Source organism: Dipodomys ordii, unplaced genomic scaffold, assembly GCF_000151885.1.
Source record: "Dipodomys ordii isolate 6190 unplaced genomic scaffold, Dord_2.0 Scaffold86, whole genome shotgun sequence".
NCBI classification, from domain to species: Eukaryota; Metazoa; Chordata; class Mammalia; order Rodentia; family Heteromyidae; genus Dipodomys; species Dipodomys ordii.
The window spans coordinates 3,317,978-3,345,030 of record NW_012267302.1 but is presented as its reverse complement, the minus strand read 5'-3'; the positions used below and the strand labels follow the sequence as shown (position 1 = coordinate 3,345,030).

At 40.3% G+C, this 27,053-nt stretch overlaps 1 protein-coding gene across 4 annotated transcripts in view; it reads right to left on the bottom strand.

The window, feature by feature from the left end:
* Kat6b (K(lysine) acetyltransferase 6B) overlaps positions 1-26,970 on the bottom strand; it is a 173,181-nt gene extending 146,211 nt beyond the window's left edge. For 3 of the 4 annotated variants that reach the window (XM_013025669.1, XM_013025666.1, XM_013025668.1), the window contains exons 1-3: positions 25,769-26,053; positions 15,434-15,506; positions 9,960-10,811 (exon numbers count right to left, since the gene is read on the bottom strand). In XM_013025669.1, coding sequence (XP_012881123.1) covers positions 9,960-10,580 — 621 coding nt within the window. In that variant the 5' untranslated portion in view covers positions 10,581-10,811; positions 15,434-15,506; positions 25,769-26,053. Of the gene's footprint in view, positions 1-9,959; positions 10,812-15,433; positions 15,507-25,768; positions 26,054-26,889 lie in introns of those variants that run through there. The other variant, XM_013025667.1, reaches the window with a different exon arrangement.
* Positions 26,971-27,053: the final 83 nt, after the last annotated feature.

Genomic DNA, 27,053 nt, shown 5'->3' with positions numbered 1-27,053 from the left:
GGAAGGAAGGAAGGAAGGAAGGAAAGAAGGAAGGAAGGAAGGAAGGAAGGAAGGAAGGAAGGAAGGAAGGAAGGGGAAGGATGTAGAATGTATCATCATGGGCTGGGAATGTGGTTCAGTGGTAGAGTGCTTGCCTAGCATGCATGAAGCCCTGGGTTTGATTCCTCAGTACCACATAAACAGAAAAAGCCAGAAGTGACATTGTGTCTCATTTGGTAGACTGCTAGCCTTGAGCAAAAGAAGCTCAGGGATAGCACCCAGGCCCTGAGTTAAAGCCCCAGGACTGGCCAAAAAAAGAAAGTATCATCAGAGCTAGAACTCAGGCTTGTTGGACCAGTCTCAGGCAGTGTTACTCCCATAAAACTACAATCCACTCCTTTCTAAGCTGATTCAGCCTATGGTACACCATAACTCAAAACTTTCACAGATTTTCAACTTTAAACACAAAATTTGACTTAAAGGCTACAAAAACCACTGTGTTCCAGGCAACATAATGTCACTCCCACCCCACCCTGTTCCCCCAAAAGTGTTCATACTTCCTAATGCCCAGAACTTGTATGTTGGACTAGGGAGTAACTCAAACATTAGACTCCTTTCCTAGCATGCACAAGGCCCTGGGTTCAATCGCAGTACCACAAAAACAAAAACAAAGGAAGCAAACACCAAACGGAAATGCATGAACTTTACTAGGTCCTAGATCAAAAGTCAAAATTCATAAATGACATTTGGGAGGCATTTAAGGTTGTAATATATAATGTCTGCCACTCATTCTCTAATAGTTTGTCTAAAAATTGTGAATACATATGTGTATGTTTGTATACACATACACATGACACACATAAACATACATACATATACAAATACATTCAGGAAGAGAAAGAATGCGTAAAATTTTAACAAATGGTGAATCCAACTGAAAGAAATGTAGTATTTGTTATACCGCTCTTTCAACTTTTCCAAAACAAAATAATTATAAATTTCAAAGTTAAGGGAGAAAGAGAACCCTGCCTCCCTCCACTGCTTACCTTTCCCAAGTCCCTTCCATACACTGGTAGTTCAATGAAAACCTGACTTTATTTAACAGTCCACACCCTTCCACTAACACATCCTACTTTCTGCAGCTTCACTCACAATTCAAGGCTCAATAGCTGGTTGTATTCTGTTATATAGGATAGAGGCATATATATGATATCAAAATACCATTTTAGAAACAGGTCAAACCTCAAATGGGAATCACCTTTTGATGTCTGTTCATATTACTGGATTTAGTTTGTGCATTTTGTCTCCTCTTACTATTGTCTCTCTTACTTATAATCCTTACACTGTTTCTTGAACGTCATCATTCCTCCTTATGATTGGAGGGTAACAAGCATGGCAGGAAACCTGTAAAAATCAGGACTGGTGGCATCAGAAAGTACCAGAGAAATCACAGAGTGTTGCCTCTGGCACCCAGCCCACACTGCTCTGAACATCACAGGCAGCCCAGACCAGGTTCACCTCCTTCCTGTAGGCCTCACTGCTCTCCATATGGCAGCTAGCTCACATCAAAGAAGATGGAAGAAATTATCTAAATTCACCAGGCTATTCCCACTCCTTCCCTTGAACTGTAGAAGAGTCACTGACATCTCAATTATCTCTCCTGCAATACCTTTTTTCCCTGCATGCTAAGATTTAGCAATGCTTAAAAAAAAAAAAAAAGTGGGTGAGGGAAGTGTACTAGACTAACAGATGGAGGAGGATTAATAACAAAAGACCTTCCTGATGAGGGGAACAAGAGCTGTCTGTATACCTATAAGAAGAATACTGAGGAATTAAAACTGAACTTGTAAATGAAATTAAGTTGCTCTTCTGAACTGCCAGTCTAGCTACAGACAGGAAACAGCACAGCATGGTTTTTATGTATGCCTATGCTGTTTCTAATAGAAAGGACACAATCAAGCCAAAATGAACATCTGTTAACCAGTTAAGTTTGCTAATGAAACAAAATTGCAGCTGGTTTATCAAAGATCAAAAGTGAAGCAAATTAGAGAAAGGATGTATGAACAAAGGTGGTTTCCAGAAAATAGTGGCTAGAAGAACTTTAAACCCACTTGTCAAATTAACACAAATCCTTCCTGGAGTTTCCTTAGACCAATGATTACTATTTATTTTATTTCTTTATAGAGAACAGTCTCATAGTTTAAAATATCATTTACTCCAGAACTCTGACACTCATTTTGCGCATTTTTCAAGGCATTACCTTTCATAAAATGAAGCAAAAAAATTTATGTTCTACACCACATTCTGCTAATTGAAAGGTTCACTTGTATAATGAAAAACATTAATGTAAAATCTGCCACTCCTAAAGACTTTTTTGGGAAATGATCCAGTCCCAAAGAGAAGCACAAGAGCCTTTAGTATTTTACAATATATAAACCCCAGCACCACCTGAAGATGGCAAGATATGAGCACCCACATACCCACAAATAAAAGCATACTTCCCTCTGGTCCCACTAACTCAAAATGTCACCAGTAAATTACATGGCTGATTCATTCACTAACTTTAATTTGGTAAGCTAATTGTTGTTTATATACTTAGAAACATTAATGGGTGAGATGAAAGTTCCTAAGATCAAATTCACATTTTAAATATTGGTGTGGCTACAGAACAATTTTATCAAATATGTGGTATTTATTTAAACAAAAAACTATAAATGTATAAACAAAGTCAAATTCTACAATCAAAATGTGCTGCTACAATGATAAAAACAATCCTATTTCCCATAGATGAGAAATAATACAAAAAATATATATCTAGATCTAGATCTAGATATATAAAGAATATGGGAAAACAGATCTGTGGCTCAAGTGGCAGAGTGCCCGTCTTGAGAAGAAAAATACTAAGGGACAACACCTTGGCCCTGAGTGCAAACCTTTATATTGGCATGCGCATGCCACACACATATACACATTAAAAAAAAGTCTATATTATATGACTAAATATACTATATATTATATTTTTATTTTATTTTTTTGTTCTGGTCCTGGGGCTTGAAGTCAGGGCACTGGGCACTGTCCCTGAACTTTTTTCATCAAGGCTAGCACTCTACCACTTGAGCCACAATTCCACTTCTGGCTTTTTGGTGATTAATTGGAGATAAAGAGTCCCACCAACTTTCCTGCCCAGGCTGACTTTTAGCTGAGATCTTTAAATCTAAACCTCCTGAGTAGCTGGGATTACCAGGTATGAGCCACTGGTACCCAGTGTCGACATCTATTTTAAGAAACATTTAAAATGTACCATTTTAAGTTTGAAGGAAACGCCAAGTAAAATTTACCACTTAAGATAAGGTCAGAATAAATGAGAAATAGTACTTAGCTGTGAATAACTTCAAAGCTACAAAATACTAGTGATGTGACTCAGTGGTAGAGCATGAAGCCCTGGGTTCAATTCCCAGCAGTACAAAAAACAAAAAACAAAGGTAATCACATGTTGCTCTTACAAACCAAATATATACTTCAACACAAGATTAGAGTTGTGCAAACTGTATCAAAAGTATCAAATACTGTACATTAAGATCCAAAGATTTAACACTCACTTGAACAATCAAAGTCCTCCACTTAGCAGTAGGTGCTTTACCTCAAGCCTATCTTATTAAAAGGCTAGACAAGTCCTATCTTGATAAAAGCTCAAATGTGGAACAAGCAGTCATGCCTCAGGAGCAATGAAAAGAGACTATATTCATTTTTATCTTCCAGGTGACCCAACTAAGTAGTTAGGGACAATCTAAGTGTCCTCCCTCTCCATAATGCCTTGACAACTGGAACTACCTGCTTACCAAAAGCAATCCTCACTCTGCGCTCCCTTTAAGAACTTCTGAAGCTTAATTAATTACAAGAACAACAAGAACTATATACAATCATCTCCTTCCCTGATCCTGGAACAGCAAGTACTTAATCCACCTGATCTTTCACATCATAATAGGTTCTTGTCAGATTTTAGTGATTCTAAAATTCCAAAATTAAGCTTGAAGTTTGTAATATTTCAGGATGTTACAAAACTTTCAGCTAATGACTTAACTAACTCTTTGGGAAATCTAACACCTTCAAAGGAAAACTAAGGTCAACAGAGGAAAGGACATTGGGGTGCTCTAATAGCATAAAAAACTATGGATATTTCTGCCAAAAAAAATCCATATTGCCGATTATTCCTTTAGGATTAGAAATTAGTACTGGGGGTGCTAGGAAGGTGGCTCAGTGGTAGAGCGCTTGCCTTGCATGCTTGAGGCCCTGGGTTCAATTCCTTAGCACCACATAAGAAAAAAGAAAAAAGCTGGAAGTGATGCTGTGGCTCAAGTGATAGAGTGCTAGCCTTGAGCTGAAGAGCTGAGGGACAGCACCCAGGACCAGAGTTCAGGCCCCACAACCAGACCCCCCAAAAAATTAACTAGTACTGGGGAAATCCAAGTGACATGAGGGAATATGCAGTAGGGCAGGGATAATGGGATTGCATAAGGGGAGAAAAAGAGCAGAGAACAATCAGAGAAAGGAACATCTAAATATTATGTTATTTGGGCTGGGAAGTTGGCTCAGTGGTAGAGTGCTTGCCTTGCATGCCTGAGGCCCTCGGTTCGATTCCTCAGCACCACATAAGCAAAAAGAAAAAAAGCCGGAAGTGGCGCTGTGGCTCAAGTGGTAGAGTGCTAGCCTTGAGCTGAAGAGCTGATGGACAGCGCCCAGGCCCAGAGTTCAGGCCCCATGATCGGACCCAAAAAAAAAAGACACATTAAAGGGCTGGGAAGGTGGCTCAGTGGTAGAGTGCTTGCTTTGCATGCATGAGGCCCTGGGTTCGATTGCTCAGCACCACATAAGCAAGAAGAAAAAAAAGCCAGAAGTGGTGTTGTGGCTCAAGTGGTAGATGAGCTGAAGAGCTGAGGGACAGCGCCCAGGCCCAGAGTTCAGGCCCCACGACTGGACCCAAAAAAAAAAAAAATTATGTTATTTAATTTATGTCATTTACTCAAGAAATTCATGTAGGGTGTGCATGTATATTCAGTTAATGTGCATGTATATTCAGTTAATACTTTATATTGGCTATATTGACAAGATTTCTAATAAAATGCTCTCTTTTTAGGCTAGGGAGCTGGGCATGGCGGTACAAAGTTGTAATTTCAGCTTTCAGCACTCAGCACTCAAGAGATAGGAGACTGCAAGTTCAAGAAAAACCTGGGCTCTACAGTAAGCACTGTCTCAAAATAAATAAATAAGTAAACAAACAAACAGGACAAAAAGTGTATGGACAAGTAACTAGATTCTGTCTCTCAGCTTCATTTCTAATCATCTGTGTTCCTTTAAAAAACAATATTTTCTGAAAATCTCATTACTCTTCTAATTATGAAGGTTTTTGTAAGATTCTCATAGTACATTTCTTCAAGAAAAAAACATAAAAAAAAACCCTACTTGGTAATGATACCAGCTCAGAATGAGAATTTGCAGAAACATTATAAGATTTGACACTCACTAAATTTGGGGGATAGTCTCAATAAAGTTAAATACCCAGGAATCCATTTAAAATTGAACTAAACTGACTTTATAAAAATAGTAAAGGCTAAATGTTCAAATGGAATCTTACTGCTACAAAGTGTCTGGTGATAACTGAAGTCTTTCTTAGAATATTTGACTTTCTAAAGTCCTCATAATCCAACCTAATTGAGCTTTACCACTTTTAATGAGAAACACTAATACTATCCTTTAGGAGTTTCCTCACGAAGTCAAAGATAAAGTTTTATCTTCAGTAGTTTAATTCATTTCCATATCACCTCACCAGAGAGAGCTTTCTTAAATAAATACAAAGAATTTGTGCTAAGAAGCCAGTGTTGTAATACCCAATTTGAATTCTAGACTATCAGAAGATGTGCAATTACATTTTAGAAAGAAGCCCTTCTATTTTAACTTACATTGTATTCCTTCTAGCAGTCATGCATAGGAATAATGATGATGTTAAATCTAATTAGACAAAGATTTACTGCTTTCCCTACTGTATTCCCCTACTGCTAATATTATAAATAGCATCTGCTTAAAAAAATAAAAAACTATAATAAGCTCATTCCAACTATGATATTTACAAAGAGAAATCTATGGGAAAATTGCTCCTAATCAAGAGCTGAAAGAGACTTTTACTATTAATAAAAAAAAAAAAAGGTGGTTTACTACTGTAATCCTTGGATGCAGGAAGATCATGAGTTTGAAGCCAGCTAGGGCTATTTAGTGAGATCCTGTCTCAAAAAGAAAAAGAAAGGAAGAAATTTAGAAAGGGCAAAAGCCTAGCAGCCTGACTCTGTGAAGTAAGACTATCTCTTTGGAATCTTGACTTGAATCATTTACTAGCTCTGTAAGTGACCTTGGGCAAACTGCTTAAGATTGGATCCTCAGATTTTAATCTATAAAGTCAGGATAATAATCTACTTCCCTCCGTTACTGTGATGAGTCAAGGAGATAAAAAAAAAAAAAATGAAGCACTTGGAATAGTGCCAGTACTTAACACTTATAAAACACCAGCTATTATCTTACTATTTTTATTTTCTGTTTTATAATTAAATTCAACTGTTCAAAAACAACAAAAAGGATGACAGCTTCTTTAAAAGATATTATTTGACTAAATTGTACATGAGATCACACCATCTCTGAAAAGTTTTTTCTATGTATAGCTTAAGTTTCCTCCCACAGAGCAATTTCTACAAACTCTGAGAATATCAAGAATGATAATCTAAACTGGGCACTAGTGGCTCACAACTGTAACCCTAGCTACTTGAATGGGAGGATCATGGTTTTCTAGGCCAGTCCATGCAGAAGTGCTCAAAACCCCCTTTCTCAAATCACAGTTAGGTACAGTAGTGAATGCTTGTCATCCCCAGCAACATTGGAGGCTGAGATTGGGAAGATGGCAGGGCCAGGCAGAAAAGTTCACAAGAATCCATCTCCAGGGAGGGAGGGTAGATGTGGTGACTTGACCTGTAATGGCTCAGGTGCATACCCAGACAGGAAAAATTCTATGTGAACAAAACTATAGTAAAGCCAATATGCACAGAGATTAAACAGTCTGTATAATCAAGAGTCATAGCCACATGTGATGGTGCTTTGCTCAATCCCAGCATTTGAGAGGCTAAGGCCAATCTAAGCTATTCATATAGGCTAATCAGATTATGATTTTAGGATAAAAAATAAACTATTTCTAGCAGTACAAAAAAATGTTCACATTGGCTATATGTCATTTTGGAGCCCTTAAAAAAATCTGATAAAGCTACAGACCATGTGCCTAAAAAATGCTGGGAAGGCTAGAGGCATGGCTCTAGTAGTAGAGCTCCTTACTAGCAATCATAAGACCCAGTCTTGCCAAAAAGGAAAAAAAATGGGGTATCATTTGGGGGTGTTTATGGACTAATCTACTTACCTAAGCACATTTATTCATTTGTGGATCTCAGGTTAAGAGTTTCTAATATATCTCTAGAGTGTGCGTAAGTATGTGTGTATCTGTGTGTATGTGTGTGTGTATTTGTGTGTGCATTTAGCAAGGTTACATGGTTTTAAACTCTTTACCACTTCTAAGTTCAAAAGGCAATACATTATATGCAATTGAACTAAAATTTTCAAGAAAAAAAAATGCTATCATTATATGCAACAGAAACATGTTGCCAAATTGTCTGGAAGTAGTTTTTATTTTTTATTTGCTCAAGAATTAGATTATGGTTACTTGAAAGAACTAATCCCCAAATGTCATTAAGTAAAAACTGTAGGACACATTTTCTTAGCTTCTCTTGTTAATGATGATGCTAACTGGACAATTCAGAGATCTGTGTCATAAAAAGAACAGTAGCAATTGCATGCTAAGCAATAAATTACTCTTTTCTCAATCCTAGACACTTTCAGACACGAATTTTCCTTTAGACTAAAAATACTTCCACACAGATGCTGCCTGAAAAAAAATATAGTAAAGTTAGCAAGAAACGACAAGCAAGGTTAAAGTGAAGGATAGAATAAGGACTACGGAAAATTTATGGAGACTCTACTACCACAAGTAAAAATATCCCCTAGATCATAAAATTAGAAAACCATACTGCTAAATTAACTAAAGATGCCTGCATTATTCTACATACCTGCTAACTATAAAACCTTGCATATTTTAGGAGAATACATACAACGATACCCAAATCTATTAACAAATGGTTCTATATTCCCTTAAGAAATTTTATCATAAATATTTATATATAAACACTAATAAAAATATCTTAAGGAGAAATAGATGTGCCTAAAGGAGCTGTGTTAGACACAAAAATTAGGATGAGTCACTTTCATATTTTTTCAACAAATATTATTAAGAAGAAAGTGTCAGAGTTCACTCATCTTTATTAGTGGTTGGTTTAAAAAAATACCATCAACAGATAAAATAAATATTGTAGAAGGCTAAGGTACAAATATAGAAGGGAAATAAATTCTAGGCTTCAAATGATCTAAACCTAGTCAAGTTCTACCAGCTAAAATCCAGAGGGAAAAAAAGGTACATGGCATTCAAGAAATTAACCAGCTTTTCCAACAGTTAGGTTTCAACCCTTTCAAAATACATAGCTTAAATATATAACCACTATCTCTGTTAACAATGGTTAAAGGTTTAGAGAAGGTAAAATTAACTGAGAGCAAGCAACAAGCCCCAAAACTGGGGGACTAGACTTACAAACATCTCACTGGTGTTAAGATTTTGGTTCTAGTTTGGTTGATTACTTGAGAAGTTTTGAACAACAAAGGAAAATCATATTAAACTGAAGACTTAGTCATAGCAGTACTGGAAGGAGAAACCAAACATTCATAATGCTACAAAAATAACAGAAGGCCTAGAGAAATAAAAGTGGGGGAGGCAATGGAGTGCATGACTGTAATTCCAGCATTCAGGAGGGGATGAAAGAAGGATGGTGAGTTCAAGGCAAGCCCGTGCTAATAGAAACCATGTCAAAAAAAAAAAAAAAAAAAGACACACTGAGAATTAGATAATAAAAAAGTAAAAGCAGGAATATTAGGTATTAGGTCACATATTAAAACAATTCAGGAGTGCAAAGGTTACCAGTATTAAAATAAGAAGTCTGGCTGGGCACCAGACTGGGCTACTTTAAAAGCTAAGATTATGGTTCGAAGACAGGCCAGGCAAGAAAATCTGTAAGACTCTTTTCTCCAATTAAGCACCAAAAAGCCAGAAGTAGAGCTGTGGTTCACTCAAGTGGTAGAATGCTCAAGAGCAACAAACCTCAGAATAGAAACCAGGCCCTGAGTTCAAGCCCAACGGCTGGCACACGCACACAAAATTATTTTTCTACACAAGTTTGTAATTCTCTAAAAATCATGCTGCAAGATAAACAAATAATGTTGCTTAGGTGTCTAAAACTATATATGACCCTTTTTCTTTTCTTTCCTGGTTTTTTGAGACAAGATCTGGCTTCAAACTTACATTGTTCTTGTCTTAGTCTCCCAAGTACAAGGATTACAGTTATGTACCACCACACCCAGTTAAGATGCTGTCATGAGGAAGATTAAAGTACCTTGTAATATTCATTGATTAGCAATTCGTGAATAAAAGTAAGTCACAAGGACTAGGGAGTGTGGGCTCAAGTGGTAGAAGAACACCTGCGTAGCTATCACAAAGGTGAGTATAAGTTACGCCCCAGTACCAGGAGGAAAAAAAAGGTCATCATGTTAAATTCTTGGCCAGTGAATAAGAAAAGCTTAATATTTTCTAAAACAATTTTTAACCCAATATATGTTGTGGAACAATTATAAATCTTAAAATATAAAAGCCTGTTCTAAAGTAAAACATTTGATTTTATAATACCTCACTAGAAGAATCTTTGTCCATGTAAAACTTAATGAAACTGTAAGAGTAAAAAAAATTAACATTGAGATTAGAAAAATCTGAGGAACTCTCCTCGTTCACTTACCTGGTCTTTCTCATGGGGTAAAAGGCTGACAGGTGGGAGTGAGGACGGGAAAGCACTGGGATACTGGAGTGCTCCTTTGCCATCTAGGCTCCCATAATTGACCCTGTACTGTGGTCCATCTTTCAGCAATCTCCCATTGTTCACGGCACGTTTGGCCCCCAGTCGCAGCCGCTGCTGAAAGGCTGGGTTGTTGGTGGTACTTGTGAGATCATTTTGGCTCCTCAGATACTTCTCTATGTTCTTCAAGGAGGAGCCATTTGGCTCCTCCAGTCCTTCAATTGCTCTCCTTAAAAGTTTATTCCAATCTACATTGCGGAGATCATTACATGATCCTCTAGACCCCTTGGTTGACTTAGGAAAAGTGCCTGGTTTAACTGATGAAAACCGCCCAGGGTTGTCTGGGTCCTTGTATGAAGCAAGGCCTTTATTGGTGACTTTGAGAACTGAGCCATCCTGAACACTGAGTTCCAGCTGTTCAGAGACTGTCTTCTTATCCAACCCATGGGATGTGCTGACTGCATGGCAGATTCTCTCTTCAGAAGGCCTTTGCTTTTGCTTTTTTATTTTCTGTATAGCTTCAAGAATCCACTCTGTATAAAGTGGGTTTGCAAGTTTTACCATGGTTGACAAGTGACTTCAACACAAAAGTTACCCATAGAGGTTTTCTTTGTATTTAACAGAACTTGAAAGTCAGTTACAATTCAACAAATAGGCAGACCACATTAAGGAACATCTTACAAACATCCATCTTTAAGATATTTAAAAGAGGACAAAAAGGCAATGTTGATAGCTCTCTTATTTTACCAACAGGACAGATTGCATTCAAGTGAAGAACATCTTTAACTGGGAGACCTTCAAAGACAAAAAGGAGAAAAAAATGGTCTTAACACTATAATATTTAAAAATAAATTAAAATATTCTATAATATTACATTTTTAGATACAAACTGAACACAGGAGTTAATGATAAGGAAATGCTGAACAAGAGACAGTGACTGGGGCTGGGAAGGTGGCTCAGTGGTAGAGCGCTTGCCTTGCATGCATGAGGCCCTGGGTTCGATTCCTCAGCACCACATAAGCAAAAAGAAAAAAGCCAGAAGTGGTGCTGTAGCTCAAGTGGTAGAGCGCTAGCCTTGAGCTGAAGAGCTGAGGGACAGCGCCCAGGCCCAGAGTTCAGGCCCCATGACTGGACCCAAAAAAAAAGAAAAAGAGACAGTGACTACATTTTCCAATCACAAATTAAGTCACAGTCTGACAAAGATTTTGTTTTCTCAGAATTTTTTCCACTTATTTATATGAAGTCACATAGTATAGCCATCACAGCTTGGATGGCAGTGTGACTTAAGTGATAGACACTTGGCTAGGAAGCACAAGGTTCAATCCCCAGTATTACAAAAGAAAGAGAGAGAACATCTAAGTCATTAATATTAATGGATTACCAGCCAGACGCCAGTGGCTCACGCTTGTAATCCTAGCTACTCAGCAGGCTGAGATCTGAGGACCTAGGTTCAAAGCCAGCCCGGGCAGGAAAGACCATGAGACTCCTATCTCCAATAAACCACTAGAAAACCGGAAGTGGCGCTGTAGCTCAAATGGTAGAGCACTCGCCTTGAGCTGAAGAGCTGAGGGACAGCACCCAGGCCCAGAATTCAAGCCCCATGACTGATAAAAATTAATGGATTACCTTTACTAAAATAAAATTACATGAAAAAAATCTGAATTACATTTATTGCAAACATAAAATCAATATAAAAAAAAAATCTGCTGGATGCTGGTGGTTCATGCCTGTAATCCTAGCTACTCAGAGGCTGAGATCTGAGGGCAGTAGTTCAAAGCCAGCCCAGGGTTTTAAAGTCCATGATCTCCAATTAACAAGCAAAAAGCCAAAAGTAGAACTGTGACTCAAGTAATAGAATACTAGCCTAGAGGGGGAAAAAAGCACTCAGAAAAAGAAAACACACACACTCACAGCCAAGCATGATGGCATTATAACTGCACACAATCACAACAGTCAATAGTTGGAATATCTTAGCCAGGTGCCGATGGCTCACACCTGTAATCCTAGCTACTCAGGAGGCTGAGGTCTGAGGATCATGGTTCAAAAGCATCCTGGGCAGGAAAGTCAGTGAGACTCTTATCTCCAATAACCACTAGAAAACTGGAAGAGGTGCTGTGGCTCAAGTGGTAGAGCACCTACCTTGAGCTGAAGAGCTGAGGGACAGTGCCCAAGCCCAGAGTTCAAGCCCTATGACTGACAAAAAAAAAAAAAAAGGACTGATTCCAGCTAGGTACTACATATATTTCAAAGTCTCACACATAAGAAAATTTCCCACTTAACTACTTCTAAGAACTAAATCCTCTCATTACTCTGTATAGGATCCATAATACTCTATCCCACTAGTTGGAAGACTGAAACTAATATAATAACTCTTTGCTTTTAAAATAAATACTATTCTAGTTGACCTTAATACACAGAAACAGGGTTGGGTGTAGCTCAAGTGGTAAGAGTGCTTGCTCTTAGCATAAGTGAGGCACTGGATTCCATTCCAAATATCACACACACAAAACGTTGGAACTATTAAACATATCAATACAAGAGAAGTTCCTACAGATCTGATTCCAGCTGGACAGTAGTAAAGCTTTCTGAGAGAGTCCTAGCATAGATGGTCCATTCTTCATCTCCAATCTGGTACTAAAGAAATCTGCCAAGAGCATCAGGAGAAAGAATCTGGGTCTAGGAACTGGGCCAGACTTGGGTTGAATCTTGTTCTCCAATAACACCTACATCTTACCTCTTTTTATAGTTTAAAGTTTACAGTGTGCTCACATGTAAATTTGCCATTTAATCTTTCTATACAATTCTAAAAGTAAGCAGGCTCACAGGAAGATGAAACTTGCTCAATGTAACAACTTCAGGCTTAAGACTCAAATGCCATTATTTTAGCATCCAAGTCCAATACTGTTCTTGCCTGGGCCATAACTGTCTTCTCTAGCAGCTTTGCCTCTGCAGAGACACTTTCATCACTCTACATCCTAGTTCTACCAAAGTCTAGCGGGGAAACCTCGAGAACTGACTTAAGCTTCAATCATGTTGCCACGTAGGTTATTTAGATAAAGTATATCTAATAGGATATAATATACCTTTAGGATTTCTAGAAACTTTAACAAGATATATACTGAAGAATAGAACACAAAGATTCTGCAGTATTGCTGAAAAACAACTGGGCCAAAACAATTGTTCCAACAGCTTGAAAGAGACAATTTAAGGAGGTGGTTGTCCTCTTTTCAGATCAAGGAAGTATATGTTCCCTTCATTTTTGTCTTCTTATATTCAAAAACCCAGGGCCAAAGAGATCTTCAAAATCATCCAGTCCAACACTTAGTTGTCCAACAAAAAAAACTTTGTCCAACATCCTCAAAAAGGAGCCATCACATCTTTACCTAAAACATTTGCAGTTAATGAAAATTAGTCACTTTTAAAGGCAGCTCATGTCACTGTTGCACACCTCTACTTGTAATATGTTTCTTGCTCATGGGGGAAGGGGGGCCGGTAAGCTGCCTCCCACCAGGTACCAGTGGCTTATGCCTTTAATCATAGCTACTCAAGAAGCTGAGATCTAAAGATCATGGTTTGAAGCCAGCCCAGGGAAGAAACTAACCACCAAAAAGCCAGAAGTAGAGTTGTGGCTAAAGCAGTATAGAGCTAGCCTTGAGCAAAAAATCTAAGAAACAGCACCAAGCCCCTGAGTTCAAACCTCAGACTGGCACGTGAGCACGCATGCACGTGCACACACGCGCACACATACACAGCTGCCTCCCTGTGACTTCTAGTCCTAACCATCACATTTGTTTTTATTTACTATTCCTTCAATATGACAGGCCTTCAAACTCTTGAAAACAAAAATGGAAGAGACTAATGTAAGAGGTGACATTGATCAAGAAGCACTGTACTTATAACTTAGGGAATTGTAACCTCTTTATACAACTATTTAATAACTTTTTTTTTTTTAAATCACAAGCCAGGTGCTGGTAGCTCACTTCGGTACTCCTAGCTACTTCAGGAGGCTGAGATCTGAAGATCATGAATTGAAAACAGCTGGGATAGAAAAGTCCATGAGACTCTTATCTCCAATTAATCCAGCAAATAGCCAGAAGTAGAGCTGTGGCTCAAGTGGTAGAGTCCCAGCTTTAAGTGAAAAGGCCACATGACAGCGTGTGAGACCCTAAATTCAAACCCCAATAACACCACCCACCTCCACCCCCTCCACAGAAATGAAACTAAAAGACTAACAATTAAAAGTCACTTTCCTTCAGCCTCACCTTAATAAACCACTCACATCTCATTCCTTGACCCCCACCAATTGTAATATGTTGCTCACTATTTTTAACTAATGTCTATCTTAAAATCTGACATTCCATACCTTATTCAATTAGAAATATAGAAATTCCCTCAACAGCCCTGCCATACTAGCCATACTGAGCATAAAGTCCAACTAAAATGCCAAATCTTGAAAAATGCTGTCAAACAGAAACTTTCTTTTCATTTCCTTACACAAATTTAAATGATGAGATTTAAAGTTTACTACAGCCTGGTGCCAGTGGCTCACGCCTGTAATCCTAGCTACTTAGGAGGCTGAGATCTGAGGATCACGTTTCAAAGACAGCTCTAGCAGGAAAGTCCGTGAGACTCTTATCTCTACTAAACCACTAGAAAACCGGAAGTGATGCTGTAGCTCAAGCAGTAGAGTGCTTGCTTTGAGCTGAAGAGCTGAGGGATAGCTCTCAAGCCCAGAGTTCAAGCCCTACAACCAACCCAAAAAAAAAAAAAGTTTACTACAGATTCATCCTGTTGGTTTGAGTCTATCTTCCAACTTTCTAAAGATTTGTTTTGAATCTTGACTCTGTAATATCTATCATCTGCAAATCTAATAAGCATTGCCTTTTGTGCCATTATAGAAATCACTGACAAAAATGTGAATAAAACTTGGAATATGGCATGCTTAGGAATGAAATCACTGGCTTTTTAGTGTAACCAATTTCATCACAGAACACAGGAATCATTCTGTGTCAGTAAGTTTAGAACAGGAAACTGATCTTTCCAAAGTAAAATGGTTTGGGGCAAAATTTCATTAGAAGACATTTCACTAGATCCAAGTAATTATTCCATCTTTCACCATTTATCCAAGATGAATCACAATTAACTTAACTCGACTGTATAAAACACAACTGCAGAAAGCAGAAGAGATCACAGGAAAGTGTCCAATATTGCAAAGTTGCTTTTAGGCATTTTGGTTACATAGGAGCATATATTAAAACAAAACACACTTCATAACTAATAAGTATACAAAATATGTCCTCATGACAAACTTTTACCACAATCTGTATCCATAACTGAAATAATCGTTCATATCCATTACCATTACATTTCAGTAATACTAACATAATTTAAAAATGTAATAAAATAAAGGAAAATACCGGAACTCGAACTCCACACACTTTAAAAACAGTCCATAACAAAAATGAAGATTGTCCAGGTCTTCAGGCCAATCTGTCAAAAGAAAAAAAATCAAATGATCACTTGAGCATAAGGGCATCTCTTAAATTCAGCAACAAAACTATTACAAACTAATAACAAACACAACTCCACAACCATACATATACTCCAACTGGCAATATATTTCAAGGATATGTGACCAGGAAATACAGCACCAAGGAAAGTGTCTAAAAAAGTAATTTCATTTGGGGGTGGGGAGGGTGGGCACACTGCTTCTCCCAATTGTTTCCCCCACAAAATCATTGGCATTAAAATATGAACACATCACAAATGTTCAGGCCAACCATCCTTGCTCAGAGGCCATGGTAATCTCTACATCATCTTAATTTCTGTACATGCACTTCCCAAGTGAGCACATGTTCTCAAAACACTGAAAATTAGATTTTCTGATCAAGTGCTGGTGGCTCAGTCCTATAATGCTAACTACTCAGAAGGCTGACATGTGAGGAAGCCAGCCCAGGCAAGACAGTCTATATAAGACTCTTATCTCCAATTAAGCACCAAAAAAGCTGAAAGTGGAGCTGTGGCTCAAGTGGTAGACCAAAAAAACTCAAGGACAGTGCCCAGGCGAGTTCAAGCACGTGTGGGCACGCACACACACACACACGCGCACACACACACACACGCGCGCGCACGCACGCACGCACGCACACAGTTTCCCATTATGAGAAAAAAACAAACAAACACCATTACTCACATAGCTATACAAATGTAACATTTGGGGGGGAATGTGGGAAAGTCAAAATTTGTTTTAAGATCAGTTTCGCTTTCCTGGACAGCATTCACTATTTGTCCCAAAGACTACCTGGCACCTAGGTACTGACTACACTACCAAGATATGACCAAGAACTTCACCTAAGAGAGGACCTATCAATATTCACAATAGTAAACACGTACTCACAAAGATGACATCTTAGGACACAGTGATATTAATTTCAAAAGCAAAAAAAAAATTTTAAACCAGCTGTGAATAACTATTTTGATCCAACACAAAACAACCAACCTTATGTCCTTCTCCCTTCCCCCAGCTACCAGTATACACACCCCCCTCCTCAATTTAATCTCAAAATTAGCTCTCATCTGACACCAACCAACAGAGTTAATGAGGCAGAAGCAGATGTAACTCAGCAGCTCTTTTCTACAAGCAGAATCAGTGTTTTAAAAAAAAAAATCCACACTAGGAGAGGAACAAAATCAGAAGTCTCTTATCTGTAGCCAATTCTCAACTAAACACATGTATATTATCCACTTTGTATATTATCCACTACAAATTTTTTAATCTTAGCCTGATTTGTTTCCAACATCCCACTGGTCCCACTGTAAATTGATATAAGCTGAGAGAATAGATTGAAAACCAATTTCATTTTAGCCTAAGCAGTATCTAACTAGAAAGCCAAATCCACAGGAAAAAAATGCATAATTCATTCAAATTCCAAATAGAAATGATTTTTTTTTCCTGATTAGAATTATCCATACCACTTCTCTCTTTCTGAGCACTGGGACTTGTTTTACACGTAGACAGACATTCAACCACAAGCTTAAATACATTATTCCTGTTTCATTCTTTTTTCCTAGAAAAACTTTAAAGTTGGATAAAGCAAATCATTCTAAATTAATTCAAGAAGTTCCATGCTATATCACATTAAATGACTGTTTTCAAGTTTGTAAAGAATTTTACTTCCAGCTTTAAAAAAAAAATCAGCAAATTATATGGCTGTACCATACAGTCTTATAAAACTGTTTATATCATTCATTACATACTATTCTAAACAGAGCTAGAGAAATGCTTAGTCCAAAATTGAGCCTTTAGCTTCAGTGGAATTATATAAACATCAACACTATTCAGAAATATTCATGTCAGCAAAAGAAGAGTCGAAATATCCTGGGTCATAAGTACTATGTAGGCCTCCTCTAAGCTTTTACTAAACCCGTGTGTTATTTCAAAATCAATGTCATAACACTTGAGTCATGAGATTATAGATGTGCCAAAAAGAGTGGTAGAAAAAAAATAAAGATTAATAATACAGTTTACTCTTTTGTCATCCTGAGTTTTACTTACTATATTATTTTTAGCTCTCTTTTATAAGCTCCTGGATTTTTTTCAAAGCCCATTATATAACCGAATGAGCATGCACAAATCTTAACAATATCTTCTAAAATATAATATATACTGTTAAGGGAGGGAACTTTGACTTTGTTTTCCTCTGTCACCACCCAGCACAACCTAGAGGCACAGTAGCTTAAAATAGCACCCTTGGTTTACTTAGATCTGCTGTCTCACATCAAACATCACCCATATGTAAAACTTTCAAGTCCTGGACGTGTCTACTCCTTCTAAAATTAATGCTTAAGGCGCAAAACACATCAATTGGTTATAAACACTAATCAAAGAACCAACAAATACAAAGAGAAATAATGTTCCCTGAACATAGCCCCCTGTAAGGCCTCCTCTAAGTGCTTTGGGCAAGAAAAAGAAAAACTAGAAATAAAATCATGGTTCCAGGCAGGCGCCCGTGGATCTTGCCTATAATCCTATCTACTCAGGAGGCTAAGATTTGAGGATTGTGGTTCAAAGCCAGCCCGGGCAGGAAAGGCCATGAGACTGTTATCTCCAATAAACCACTCAGAAAACTGAAAGTGGCTATATGGCTCAAGTGCTAGAACACTAGCCTTGAGCTGAAGAACTGAGGGATAACACCTGGGGCTCAGAGTTCAAGCCCCATGACCAACAAAAAAAAAAGGGGAGGTGAGGGGGGAGGAAGGAGAGAAAGAAGGAAAGAAAAGGAGAGGCCATGGTCAGATAACTGTGAATGTATTGAATACCATTGAATTGCTTGCCTTATTGACATTCTTTTGATTTTGGGGTTTTGGCAGTAGAGAGGTTAGAACTGAGGCCCTGTGCTTGTTAGCCACTTGTAGCCATGTCCCCAGCAAATTGTTCACTTTAAAATTATTCATTTTGGGGGGGGAGGGGGGAGGCTGGGAAGGGATGTGAAGGGTAAACAGAGGAGGCTGCAATGCTTGGTAAGAAATGTACGCATTATCCTGCCCATGCAATTGTAACCCCTCTGTACAGTATGTTCACAAATAAAATAAAATTAAATTAAAAAATAAAAATAAAAAATAAAATAAAAGTATTCATTTTGTGTTATATGAATTTTACCTTCAGAAATAATGGAGGAGATGTTAATTTAAAAAATAAGTAACAAGCTGGATGTGTTAACTCTTACCTGTAATCCCAGAACTGGGTAGCTAAAGAGGATGACAGGTCAATGCCATCCTATGATGAAGACTTGTATTTATGAGTCTAATTCAGGCACTCAATAAATGTTAGTTGGACTGAATATTTAATTCTCCATCTTTTTAGAGTAATATTAAGTTCTTTCCCACTACTCATTAACATAGTTTTCAATTCATAAGCTAATAATGTGTTCCAAGGATTTCTAAGAGGCTAAATCACCATGAAAATTAGCATTTCAACTAATACATATTATATTAATTGGAAGTTTAATTTTTCATGTCATGCTCTCCTAGTTGACAATATTCTTGTTATGTCATTAAACTATAATTGTGTAAATCTGCTTCAACAAACAATAACTGAACCATCAATAAACTATTATGGCTTCCATAATCCCTAGCAAAGATTAGTTTCAACATCATCACCATAAATTAGTAGACATGTCCCAAAACTCCGGATGAAACCCATGAATTAGGTTTGCATAGTCATTCCTGCATGTTTAAGTGCTCAATAGTTTCAGTCTCTAAAATTTAATCACACTGTTAGGAACCTCACAGGAAATTTGATCCCTTGTAAAATAGAGGATCTTAGAGACAAGATGAAAAGTCATTTGAAGTCATCAGGCCTTTGGAGCCAGGGTACACTGATTAGTAATAATGATAACTAAACGCTTGCACTTAAAGAACAATCAAATAACTGTAAAGTGTGGGTTTTTTGGCATTTAAAATTTTCTATTCAGTCCTAGGTTTTTCCCTAGTCACAAATTAGCTTAGCCAGTTTCTAATGACAAAGACTAAGAACAATGTATTAGGAAATAACTTGATATCTGAATTTTTTTAAGATTATTTTGGAAAGACAGCACATCAGAATGCTATGTTAGATGTCTTCTTATATCCAGTGCACAAAACAAAATTAGAATTGCCTTTTAAGAGCCAAGAAAATTTTAGGTCTATCTTTAATGTGTGTATGTGTGTAGCAAGTTTTACTATGAAGCCAAGGCAACCTTAGGCACTCCAATCTTTAGAGTGTGTGTGTGTGTGTGTGTGTGTGTGTGTGTGTATGTGTAGCAAGTTTTACTATGAAGCCAAGGCAACCTTAGGCACTCCAATCTTTAGAGAGTGTGTGTGTGTGTGTATAGCAAGTTTTACTATGAAGCCAAGGCAACCTTAGGCACTCCACTCCCTAACCTTTTGCATCAGCCTCCCAAGTGCTAGGTTATAGGCAAGCACCACCATGCACAGCTGGTTAATCACCCATACATCTAAAGTCTACTGGACACTACTTATTTTAACAATGTTTTTTCCAGTTTCACAGTATATACTTTCGTATGCTTTAACTGGTGCATGTTACTTTAAAAGTAAGGCTGATGAGTACAAGGCATGGCATGGTGTTGCATATCCATAATCCCAGCACTCAGTAGGCTGAGCCAAGAGGATTCCTGAATTGCAGGACATTCTAGTTATACAGTGGGACCATGTCCCAAAGAGAGGGAGGACAAAGTAAGTTGGGGCTAGCAGTATATAGCTCAGTGATAGAGCACTTAAACTAGCATGAAAGAGGCTTCAACCCTCAGCACTACAACAGTAAAAGTAAAAACAATTTTAAATCAGGCTATAGTCTTTGATTGTGATATTATCGAAAACTAGAATTCAGAAATCTTACTCAATAAGTAGGTGTAATGTGCTGAGACATATCCCACTAAATTTTGGAATGTTGGACACGCATTAAATCAATTTAACTCTCAATTTTTTTCATCTATAAAAATGAGAATACAATCTTTTACAGAACTCTTAAAAAGAATCATTACAATAACAAATATGAAAAAAACAAGGATGGTGGCAGACACATATTAGGAACACAATAAAATGCTAGCTAATAAAAGGAGTCAGTTGGAGACCTGTAAAATCTAATCTGACTGAACTTCTGTCTATATGACCATTTTCTCCTAAGAGACGAAAGTCAGCACCTGGCTTTTAGCTGTAGTTGCAGAAAAGTAAAACTTCAAGACACAGAATAGAATAAATTGAAGAAAAGGTACAATAGATTTGTAACTGTGAGGTTGAGGGCCAAAAAAATGTATTTTACTCAGTTATACATCTTTTTAAGGTCAATAAAGCTTTGAGGAAAGAATACTGTATAGGAGTATCTTCTTGACCTAAGGGTAGAAAATGTCTCTAAAATAAGACACAAAAAGCACTAACCATAAGGAAAGACCAATAAATTTGACTCCATTAAAATTAAGAACTTCTGTTCATTAAAGACACCATAAAGGCAAACCACAGAACAGAAGAAGGTATTTGCAATGCATACATAGGACAAAGGACTTGTATTCACAGTAAATAAAAAAACTTCTAAATAGCAATAAAACCCCAAAGCCCAATTAAATAAGTGGAAGTGGGGAGAGAATGTTCTTGAACAGGACTTTTACAAATGAGTGAGTCCAAATGGGTAATAAGTACATGAAAAGCTGTTCATCGTGATTACTAATTGGGTAAAGGCAAAATTTATTAAATTGGCTAAATTTTTTGGGGGGGGTCTGGTCATGGGGCCTGAACTCTGGGCCTGGGCGCTGTTCCTCAGCTCTTCAGCTCAAAGCTAGTGCTCTACCACTTGAGCCACAGCGCCACTTCCGGCTTTTTTCTTTTTGCTTTATGTGGTGCTGAGGAATCAAACCCAGGGCCTCAGGCATGCAAGGCAAGCGCTCTACCACTGAGCCAATTTTCCAGCCCCTAAATCGGCTAAATTTTAAAAAGCTAATAAGCCAGAGAATTAGAACAAGAAGCAATGGGAAATCTCTTGCTGCTAGAAGGAATATAACCTGGTATTTCACTTTGAAAGCTTAGTAGTAAAGACAAGCACATAATATGACTAAGGCGATCATATAATTCATCATCCAAATCCAGATACTTTTGACAACTTAAAAGTACTGTAATTACATTGAGACAACAGAATAAGATGGGATAGATGGTCACCATGACTATGAACCAACAATTCCATTCTCAGATGTATACTTTAGGGAAAGTTGTACACATGGGCACCAGATGACATGTATGGGATTGCTCAAAGTAGCTTTTTTCACTATGAACCCAATCAGAAATAACTAAAATATCCAGCAACTGCTAGAATAGATGACACACAAAGATAATGGTGGATATTCTTTCTTTCTTTTTTTTTTTTCCTTTTGTTGGTCATGGGGCTTGAACTCTGAACCTAGGTACAGTCCCTGAGCTCTTCAGCTCAAGGCGAGCACTCTATCACTTAAGCCACAGTGGCACTTTTGGTTTTCTGGTGGTTTATTGGAGATAAGAGTTTCATGGACTGTCCTGCCCAAGCTGTCTTTGAGCCACGATCCTCAGATCCCAGCCTCCTGAGTAGCTAGGATGACAGGTGTGAGCCAGTGGTGCCTGGCCTAAAGGTGGATTTTCATACTCAGGTTTACTAGAGAACCACTATTATGGAGGAGGTGGGGGGGGGAGGGCAACCACTGTATAAGGTGCTTTGGAAATGATCACACATACACTTACTTGTATAAAATTTTTTCTCTAGATGTAAATTCAGGAGTGTCTATGCACATGGAAAAACAAAGGCATATTGCAGAAAACTAAAGAAGTAGAGAACCAGATCACTTAGTTGTCTTTTTCTAATTGATATAGGAAAGTCAAAGAACAGCTATTTTAATAAAGCACATTAAATATCCTCTACCTTCCATTCACATTATGCCATACATTTGACAGTTTCCAACTTATTTCACAGAAAATAAACATATAGTGTCACAGCAATGACATACTATCTCCTCTACTCAAAAGTGCAGGTCCAATCAGTATACAAAAACTTCCGTTCACACCATCTCATCACCATCAGCCAGTTACCCTCTGGCCCCCAAGTATCCCTTCAATGTTACAATCGTCCTCAGAGCAGGGCACCTGTGGCTCATCTATAATCCTAGCTACTCAGGAGGTTAACTTGAGGATCTTGGTTAGAAGCCAGCCTAGACAGGAAAATCTTACTAGAGATTCTTATCTCCAATTAACCACCAAAAAGCCAGGATTGGAGCTGTGTGGTTCAAATGGTAAGAGTGCTGACAACACTCAGGCTGAATTTAATCCCTAGGACCAGCACACGCACACGCACACACACGTGCACACACACGCACACACACACACACACACAAGTAAATAACCTTCTTATGTCTCTTTAAAAAAAATTACTTTGCCTTCCCAACTTTTTTTTTTTTGGGGGGGGTGTCCGGTCGTGGGGCCTGAACTCTGTCCCTCAGCTCTTCAGCTCAAGGCTAGCGCTCTACCACTTGAGTCACAGCACCACTTCTGGCTTTTTTCTTTTTGCTTATGTGGCATTGAGGAATCGAACCCAGGGCCTCATGCATGAAAGGCAAGCGCTCTACCACTCACTGAGCCACCTTCCCAGCTCCAGCCTTCCCAACCTTTAATCAACCTCTATTAGAAGCTTCTTGGGGCTGGGTCCTGGTGGCTCATGCCTGTCATACTAGCTACTCAGGAGGCTGAAATCTGAGGATCTTGGTTCAAAGCCAGCCCAGGCAGGAAAGTCCACGCTGGAAGTGGCACTGTGGCTCAAAGTGGTAGAGCACTAGCCTTGAGATAAAGAGCTGAGGGACAGTGCCCAGGCCGAGTTCAAGCACCACAACCAACAACAAAAAAAGAAGCTTCTTGGGTAAGAATCATCCAATATTATTATATTTGCCTTCCTAAAAAAAAAAATTAAAGCTCAAATTAATTTTGATATATGTGTAAAGAGTATGAGTGTACAAATAGTGTTTTATTTTAGTGCTCTATCAGAAAATGTACAGAACACAAATAAGACAGGGAGAATTTTTTAAAAACATAGAACCTGGGAGCTAGTGGCTCAGGCCTGTAATTCTAGCTACTCAGGAGGCTGAGATCGGAGGCTCTTGGATCCCAAGCAGGGAAGTCCAAGAGACACTTTCAATTAACCACAACTAACAACGGCCAGATAACTGAAGTGGCACTTCAGTTCAAAGTGAGAGAGCACTAGCTAGCCTTGAGCTGAAGAGCTGAGGGGCAGTGCCTAAGCCCAGAGTTCAAGCCCCATGACTGACAAAATAAATTAATAAATAAAACAGAAGCAAGCAAGAAAACAAACATAAAGCAAGAATATACTTCACGCTTCACTGGAATATCACAGAAATAATATCTCAGCACAACTAATAGCCACTTGTTACTACCATCTCCTGGCCATCCTTGAAGCTTGAAGAGTCTGAGTGAACTCTTTATACTCTTTATCTTGAATTTCCTGGTAGCTCCACCCCAAATACAATTGGGTTCATTGTTCCCAAATCTGTTTGTTTTTTAAGTGCTAGTCTAGGGGCTAGAACTCAGGCCCGGCACACTTTTCCTGAGCTTTCTGCTCAAGGCTAGAACTCTACAACTTGAGCAAAGCCTCCACTTAAGACTTAATAGATAAAACTTTCCAGCTGTGGGCTGGGCCTGTATCAAGCTGTCTCCTGAATAGCTAGGATTACAGTTGTGAGCTCCCAGCACAAATCTGCAATTCTTTAACACTATCTTCTCATAATCACTAATACTCTATCATATTCAACACCCTCTTTTAAACTTTTTTTACTATTTTTAAAATAGATGTACAAAGAGTTTCCAATTCAACACATCAATTTATGTGTACAGTGCCATCTTGATCAGTATCATCCCTTCCATCATTCTCCCAGCAGCACCACCATCACCAACACCCTCTCCAAGCTGCAAGACTTTAAACTCCTTCATGGTGCCAGGGAGGCCATTTGTAATCTGGCCTACATCTTAATTCTGTCATCTCTCCGCCATTCCCTGAGCCTTGCCCATACCAGAGTACTACCAGAAGATTCGAAACTATCAAACGTCTTTACTCAAGTTAACCTACATGATTTCCTCCAACAGCTCTACCCCCACTACCTACCCCACCTTCAAGACTTGAACTCCTGTCACCCAGAAATCTAGCCCATTTATCTACCCAAATGGGTTGTCTCCCAAATTAATACCTTTCTTGGCCCATCTCCTCGCTCTGGGCACAGTCTATCAAATTACATCCACCTAGACCTGTTGCCGAGTCCTGCCCACTTCACACCGGCAACTTTGCCCATCCTTCTGAATCGCCTCTCCCCATATGATTTTCTGCTACAGATATAATCTGTAGATTGGCCCTCTTCTTTGCCCCTTTCACCTAAATCTGCTCTGTTGTCTGAGTACTCGCCTTCAGAAATTATTCCAAGCATAACCATACCATGCTTCCATGTTTGTTTGTTTTCTTAATGTCTCATATATATATATATATCCCTGGGCTGGCAAGTCTCATTCCTATCCCAGTATGAGAATTCGCCTTGATACCTCTTTGCCATCACAGCAACTGTACCTGCCACACCGATGTATACTCATCCAATCCCTATTCTGCAATGCTTTCTTTCTCTCAACTCTACTCATGTCCACCACACCCAAATTCTTCCTTAGTCTGTCCTCATATAACTGCAATCTCGTCCTCCTACATCTTCATCACCTGCCTTCAGTCTCCTTTCCTATCCCTCCAAAATTGCATCCTTCGCTGGTACCCCTTCGACACCTGTTTCCACACCTCCAGTTCCCCCTCCCATCTACCCCTAGAGAATCTAGCCCACACCTTCGCTGCCCCCCTCCAAGCACCTACCAGGTCTCTCCTACTCAGAAATCCCCTCCCAGCACCCGCCTCCCGCCTCCTCAGGCCCCGCCCCCACCGCGACTTAGCCCCGCCCTCTCACCATCAAAACCCCGCCCCTACCCTGGAGGCCCAGAGGAGGGGCGGGGCCTGTTCCTCCTCCCTTTTCCCCCGCCCCCTACCGTCACGCTCGGGGGCAGCCTGACCCCGAGTGGCCCCGCGGTGACCCCTGCGCAGAGGCCTGTGGGAGGGGCGTCGCAGCCCCCAAGCCTGCCCCCCTCCCCCGTCTTCCCCCTCTCGCTCAGTCTCCTCCCCCTGGGAACGCGCGAGGTGGGTGACAGACCTGGACGCGCGCCACCACCACCACGCCTGCCGGGGGCGCTGCCGCTGCCTGAGAAAGAAACCGCAGCTGCCGCCTGGAGGAGGTACCGCCGCCTCCGCCACCGCTGCCGCCGCCGCCAGGGGTAGGAGCTAAGCCGCCGCCATTTTGTGTCCCCCTGTTGTTGTCGTTGACATGAATCCGACATGACACTGATTACAGCCCAATGGAGTCTCATTAAACCCGAGCCACGGCCCCGCCCCAGCGCTGCTCCATTGGACGAGACTGCGGACACTTAAAGCCACCCGTTGGCCCACAGGGCTGTCCGTCACCCGCTCACTAACCACTCTGCAGCCCATTGGGGTAAGTTCCTGCCGGTCATCTCGCCTCCACATAGGAACACCTCTCGACCCATCATTTCCCCCCCCCTCCGGCACCACCCCGGGGGAGGTTCCACTGCCAGTACCAATCAACAGACCGCTGAGCCCGCCCCTTCCGGGCACCTATTGGTCCAGGCCTTTTTCTCCTTCCCAGACACCGCGCCACCTCTACTTCCACCTACCCGCCCCTTCTACCTTCAGAAATGGATTGGGTCTACAGGCAGAAGAGACGCTCGGCCTCATTGGCTGCGCGCAACGCCAATCAGGAGTCTTTTTCCCTCACCCTTCCCCCACTCAACCCCAAAGCCCCTAGCCCGCAGCTAAAGTTTGTGTGAGAGCTGATCGCTGGCGGCGGCCGCAGGATTTAGGGGTGGGCGCGGGCGGGCACGCGCGGGCGGGCACGCGAAGTTAAAATTCGAGGTTCTCAGTCGCCAGCTCCCGCGGCGGAGCGCGCGGACGGGCGCGCCGCCCGGAGCGTTCCATCCCGCCCCCTCCTCCACCCTCTCTCCCGTCCCGTCCCGGGCGACTACTCGCCCGCCCCCTGGCTCGCATCCTTCCCCCCCCCCGAACACACACACCCCTACCCTGGAAGCCCCAGGCCAGGTGCAGGCAGAAGACTGTCGCTGCAGCCTCCTCGCCATCCCATGCCGAGGGGGAGCAAACCCCTGCCCGCCGGGCGTGCACCCCCCGGCTCCACACTCGCCCGTGTCTGCAAGCACGTGCACCGTTCGCCGCTGCCTCGGGCCACCCCGATCCCCGGCTAACCTCTCCAGCATCCCGGCCAATCGCTCGCTGCCCTTTGTTGCTGCAGCCCGGGTCTCCCCGCTGCCTTCCTCAGCCTCCGCCTCGTCCTTTGCCAGCCGCCCGGGTCCGCAGCGCCGCGCTCCCCCCGCCCGGGACCCACCGCCGCCGCCTCCTTCTCCTCCTCC